Source organism: Triticum aestivum, chromosome 6A, assembly GCF_018294505.1.
Source record: "Triticum aestivum cultivar Chinese Spring chromosome 6A, IWGSC CS RefSeq v2.1, whole genome shotgun sequence".
Classification (NCBI taxonomy): Eukaryota; Viridiplantae; Streptophyta; class Magnoliopsida; order Poales; family Poaceae; genus Triticum; species Triticum aestivum.
In genome coordinates this window covers 621,087,231-621,093,188 of record NC_057809.1, presented here as the reverse complement: position 1 = coordinate 621,093,188, position 5,958 = coordinate 621,087,231, and the positions used below count along the sequence as shown (strand labels likewise).

Below are 5,958 nucleotides of genomic sequence, written 5' to 3'. Positions count from 1 at the left end.
AATTAATAAAAGTGGTTGCATGCATCGTCCAGATGCAGATGCAGAAGCCGGGGTCCTCCTCCATTTCAAACAAAAAAATATCACCAGCAGGCTCCTCTGTGACGTGGCTGTCAAGCCCCTAGATCGACTGCGTACGAGATTCTCTACGGCATCCGACTCGCGAGCAGTAATGATTTTTCCTTTGCCCGTGAAAGACCCGTGTCGGTCGTCTGGCCAATCCCTCTCCATGCTATTGTCTAGGTCAACTTCATTGTCTTTATCCATCCATCACTGGTCTTATTAATTTCAGAAGACTTTGTTTCCAGGGACATTAATTTCAGACTTTGAAACTCTCCCCATTCACTAATGAGAGAAGAGTTTCAGTTGGACGGACAGAAAATTCCTATCCACTCGCTACAGCGGAACCTCAACTATATCAGCGTGCTATTTTCTTAGCTCGACACAAAAAAAAGGTGTAAGGAGACAGCACAATGGCTTTGCACTATATTCCCATCTTCTTCCTCCAATTTTTGAGCTCGTTCTGCAAATCAGACGATCAGCTCACACGGGCAAAGCCACTCACCCACGGCGACACACTCATCTCAGAGAGCCGGAACTTTGCTCTCGGCTTCTTCTCCACAACCAGCTCCAACAAGAGCTTTTACCTTGGCATACGGTACCACGGCATTCCTGGACCACGCACCGTCGTGTGGGTAGCCAACCGAGACAACCCAATCAACACCCCTTCATCTGCGATGCTCTCCATCACCACCAATTCTGATCTTGTGTTGTCCGACTCCAAAGGCCGCCATATTTGGAGGGCTACAAGCAGTATCGCCCCGGGAGGGGCCGGAGCTTACGCTTTGCTAGTCAACTCGGGGAATTTTGTCCTTCGGTTGCCAAACACCGCCGACATATGGCAGAGCTTTGATCACCCGACCGACACAATACTTCCAACAATGCGAGAGTTATTGAGGTACAAGGCACAAGCCATCCGGGGGCTCGTTGCTTGGAAGGGTTCGGATGACCCTTCCTCTGGGGACTTCACAGGCGGCGCCGACCCTAGCTCGCCGACACTTCAAAGGCTGATTTTGCACGGGACCATTCCATATCTTCGCAGCGATGTGTTGAGTGGTGTGTCGGTGCCTGGTGGCACATACCTAAGCAACGCCAGCTCCTTCGTGACCGAAACAGTCATCAACCAGGGAGACGAATCATATCTTTTGTTCACTGTCTCTGATGGTTTACCGTTCACACGTTTGACGCTTGAATACACAGGCATGCTGAAGTGTCTAAGCTGAAACAACCACTTATCATCGTGGGCAGTCCTTTTTGAGAGGCCCCGAGCTGCTTGTGAGCTCTACGCCGCATGTGGCCCATTCAGCTATTGCGACTTTACTAGTACTGTCCCGAGATGTCAATGCTTCTATGGGTTCGAGCCTAGTACCAGTCTAAACTTTTCAAGAGGTTGTCGGCGAACAGAAGAACTGAATTGTGGCGAGCAAAGTCACTTCATATCCTTGCCTGGGATGAAGGTCCCTGACAAGTTCTTACATGTAAAGAACAGAAGCTTCGATGAGTGCACCGCCGAGTGCGGCAACAACTGCTCATGTACGGCATATGCTTATGCCAACATGAAAGGTGCCGGTGATGAGGCTGACCCGACAAGGTGCTTGGTTTGGATAGGAGAGCTTATCGATACATCAAAGTACATTGAGGTTGGCGAGAATCTATACCTTCGCGTTGCTGAGTCTCCTGGTATGCACTGTCCCATTTTATCCTTATGTTATTTTGCTTGCTGTGATATGAAGCTGCATTTTGTGGAAAAACATCGTAAATCAATTTAACAGCATGGTTTTCTTAAATAGTTTAGACGTCTGGACATATGGCATACGATGTAGGAGGACTAAATTAAGGAAAAAAATTTGTGTGAACCAAGTGAAGTGGGGGAGTATTTAGAGCAAAACCACCCCAACTGTGGTGGATATTGCAAATAAACACCGAATTTTGTTTTTGGAGAAAAAAACACTGGCTCATAGTAAGATTGTTGCAAATAACACTAAGCGCGCGCTTAGCACTGTTTGACACTAGAACTAAAATGGGGGGCCACCCGTAAGTGATGACATGGCACCAAATTATTGCACCATTACATAAGATACTTAAGCTGCACTGGGGGCCCACACCAGTCAGCGTTTACACTCATCTCTTTCCAACCTTTTCTCTGTGCCGCATTCCATTGAATAGTTGCGTGCACAGGCTGCTGCTCAGCGCCACTCCCTGGTGATGTTGCTCGCCCCGTGCTGCTTGTCGTGCTCCCGTCCACGACAGGAGCGACCCAGCAATGGACGACGCCGCCTCTCCCTGGCGCTGCCACTCTGTGCTGCTCCCTCATTTGTGCACATGCTTGTTGTCCGTGGACCTTCCCCCGCTCACACGCGGCAAAAGGCACAAATTTTACATTGAAGCGAAACTATTTCACAAATCACAAATTAAACTGTGTTTGAAAATATTTCACACAGATGACCCCCAGTGTGCAGCACCTGATAGCAAGGCGTTGCATCTCTACTATGTAGCGCCTAACACTTAGGCATCACACCTGTGCAGCGTCTAACAGCTAGGCTCTGCACTACACTGTGCAGCGCCTAGCTGTAAGGAGCTGCACACTAGAGTGCAGCGCCTTACTGTCGGGCGCTGCACAAAAGAGTCAGCGGTGTGAAATTGTTTCAAAAACAATTTAGTTTATGAAATACTTAAGCTTTGAGGTCAAATTTGTTAATTTTGCCCTCACACGCCTCTACTTCTGAATAAGGAGGCCGCCGCACCCTGCTCCCCCGCGGAAGGAGCTCCGCGGCAGGGCACCTTGCACTGTTGCAGCCCCTCACATTGGGCCGACACAACGACACACAGAAGCAAGGATGCGTGGACTATACCCTGCACTGTTGCAGCCCCTCACAATGTGTGCTAATGTTTTTGCCTCTCAGCCCATGACTATACCATGACTTGCCCGCACTCAAGCTCAAGAAAATATTTTCTAGATTGGTTTCGTTAGCTATGGAGAAAGAGGAGGCAATGGAACAATATATAGTAGGTTAAGTTCGCAGGTAATCTCGAGATAAGGTAGATTGAAGGGGATTACGAAACAAACCAAACAAAACAAAGGAGAAATCTGAACTGAATCGGGCAACAATCACGCGTGACCTGTTAAAGTTTTCCATATCCAAAACATTATGTTTTCGAGAAGAGAAAGGGGGTAACTTGGAAGATCCTTTTGATCGAATATAGAACATAACATTCCTTTTAACATCATTCTATAAATACATAAGATATGTTTTCTGATTACTAAGGTAAGTTATACAGCTCCTACTCTTCACTTTCAAGCACGTTGGAAATTATTTTCAGAGTTCATGTCTTGCAAAAGCCATAAGACAATATATGCATTTTTCTTCTTGCATTGACAGTAGCCAATGAACTATTTAATTTGGAGTGCGGGCATATTGCAAGATCAAATACTTTTTCTAGAATATCAAGTCGTTCGTTTACCACAGTAGTTCAGGTACTCGGCAATTACCATAGTATAGGTACTTAATTAGCTTGACATATCTGACATGGTATTCATATGCAAGTGTGGATCCTAAACTTCCGATTCATGCATTTCTGTAGGCGACAAAAAGAGCAGTTTACTAAAGATTTTACTCCCGGTTATAGCATTCATGTTGCTACTGACATGCATAGCCCTCATTTGGACATACAAATACAGAGGTGGAGTAACAAATGTGCTCTGTTTTTTCACATATGACATCAGTGCAAGTGTTGTGGGAAAAATGAATGTCTTAACCTGCAGGAAAATGGAGAGAGCAGGAAAACCAGAAGAAACTAATGCAAAGATACTTTAGCACATCCGATGAACTCAAAGGCGAAAATACAGAATTTCCATTTGTTAGCTATGAAGACATCCTTTCAGCAACAATGCTTTTCGCCGATTCCAACTTGCTTGGACAGGGAGGTTTTGGAAAAGTTTACAAGGTAATAAGAAGTGGTACTTACAGTAGAACATGCTCTGGAGTACAAAAACAAGCCAATCTTATTTACTCTTCAACTACTGTTCAATTCCAGAATAGACACTTGACTCTCAATTTTTTTATCCAACCATAAGCTTTGTTGACCAAGTAGTTATTACATCTCGAAGTGGATGTCGAATGAGTGGAACATGTCCATATTGATGTGATATTGTGCAAATCGGCAAGATTTAAGACGAGTTGAATTTGTACTAGTTATCATATTTTGGGGTACACGGGAAATTGGTTAAAGCACACTTCTTCGTGTGTAGGGGTGACTATAGGAGTAAAAAAAAGTGTTTCCAAGTTTTACATAACTAACAAATATTTTTTCATGCAGGGCATCCTAGAAGGTGGATATGAGGTTGCGGTCAAAAGACTTAGTAAGGGTTCTGGACAAGGTATAGTTGAGTTCAAAAATGAAATAGTTCTAATTGCCAAGTTGCAGCACAAGAACCTAGTCAGACTTCTTGGGTGTTGCATTCAGGAAGATGAGAAATTATTGATCTATGAGTACTTGCCTAACAAAAGTTTGGATGCCTTTATTTTTGGTACGTTCTAGTTTGTTGATCATACATCGCTAAATATTTGCATTGACCAAAGTGATATTCATGATGACAAGCTTTGTTTCATATTTGATCATGAAAGATGATGCACGAAAACACATGCTCCATTGGTCGACCCGGTTCAAAATAATTAAAGGAATAGCAAGAGGCCTTCTTTATCTCCATCAAGATTCAAGATTAACAATAATTCACAGAGATCTCAAAGCTAGTAACATATTGCTGGATGCGGAAATGACTCCCAAAATTTCAGATTTTGGTATGGCAAGAATCTTTGGTGCAAACCAGAATCATGCAAACACTACAAGGGTCGTTGGAACATAGTAAGTAATTGGTGAACTAGAGAACCCTTAACACTATACTTTTCATGGTTTGATGCATTTTTGTACATTCCTTGCTCATTTGTTGATTGTTTTAAAAAGTGGTTACATGTCGCCTGAATATGCGATGGGAGGTGCCTTTTCTGTTAAAACGGACACATATAGCTTCGGTGTTCTTTTGTTGGAGATTGTTAGTGGATTGAAGATCAGCTCACCTCAGCTCAAAACAAACTTTTGTAGCCTTATAACTTATGTAAGCACTGCATAACCTATGTAATTACCGACTACCTCCCATCGCCCCTACCACCCAAGGCATTTATTAAATTTATCTTGACTTGTTTTATTCGTCAGGCATGGAGAATATGGGAAGATGGAGAAGCAACTGAATTAGTGGACTCTTCAATTGTTGTGGATTGTCCTTTTCATGAAGTTGTACGGTGTATTCATGTGGGGCTCTTGTGTGTTCAAGATCATCCCAACAATAGGCCACTGATTTCATCTGTTATGCGTATGTTAGAGAATGAAAACACATCACTTCCAACTCCAAAGAAACCTGTATATTTTCCTCTAAGTAATTGTGAAGGTGGAGAAGCAAGGGAGAACATACAAAATACCATAAACGCAATGAGCATCACAACACTAGAGGGTCGTTAGATGTTGTATAACTTAGTATGTGCGAATTTTACCATAGCTAGTGGTGTACTCTCGGTGTGAACTGGACTTTGCATACGTGGTTGCAATACTTGTGAGTGTGTTTTATGAGAAAAGCTAGTTGTATACTCTCGGTGTGAACTGGAATTAGTCATGAATTATTTACTAGAATTAATCATGAAACTTGCCTAATTTTCCGACAGTAGCAGTTCCATCATATTTAGGCGTGCGTGTCTTCAACTTATGATGGTAACAGAGTGAGTTCTGGATTCAGGTTCTGAATCTTGAGATAGTGGGCTGTAGCACCTACACCGTCAAGGGTTTCGATTGGCTGGTTCAGAATCAGGACATTGCATCTCGCGTCTATGTCTTTAACTGAAACAAACAAAA

At 43.4% G+C, this 5,958-nt stretch overlaps 2 protein-coding genes across 2 annotated transcripts; both read left to right on the top strand.

The window, feature by feature from the left end:
- The first annotated feature begins 470 nt into the window (after nt 1-470).
- On the top strand, nt 471-1,280 carry LOC123129213 (S-locus-specific glycoprotein S6-like). Its single transcript, XM_044549453.1, has one exon. The coding sequence runs from the start codon at nt 471-473 to the stop codon at nt 1,278-1,280; it is 810 nt and encodes a 269-aa protein (XP_044405388.1).
- A 180-nt stretch (nt 1,281-1,460) lies between these two features.
- On the top strand, nt 1,461-5,709 carry LOC123129212 (G-type lectin S-receptor-like serine/threonine-protein kinase At1g11330). The gene is made up of 7 exons (XM_044549452.1): nt 1,461-1,737; nt 3,640-3,738; nt 3,821-4,002; nt 4,375-4,585; nt 4,683-4,920; nt 5,020-5,170; nt 5,269-5,709. The coding sequence occupies exons 1-7, from the start codon at nt 1,509-1,511 to the stop codon at nt 5,569-5,571; spliced, it is 1,413 nt and encodes a 470-aa protein (XP_044405387.1). The 5' UTR covers nt 1,461-1,508; the 3' UTR covers nt 5,572-5,709.
- Nucleotides 5,710-5,958: the final 249 nt, after the last annotated feature.

Coding starts and splice junctions, on each gene's coding strand:
- LOC123129212 (XM_044549452.1), top strand. CDS start 1,509: ATGAAGGTCCCTGACAAGTTCTTACATGTAAAGAACAGAAGCTTCGAT. Junction 3,739..3,820: donor TTGGACATACAAATACAGAG/GTGGAGTAACAA, acceptor CTTAACCTGCAG/GAAAATGGAGAGAGCAGGAA. Junction 5,171..5,268: donor TTTGTAGCCTTATAACTTAT/GTAAGCACTGCA, acceptor TTTATTCGTCAG/GCATGGAGAATATGGGAAGA.
- LOC123129213 (XM_044549453.1), top strand. CDS start 471: ATGGCTTTGCACTATATTCCCATCTTCTTCCTCCAATTTTTGAGCTCG.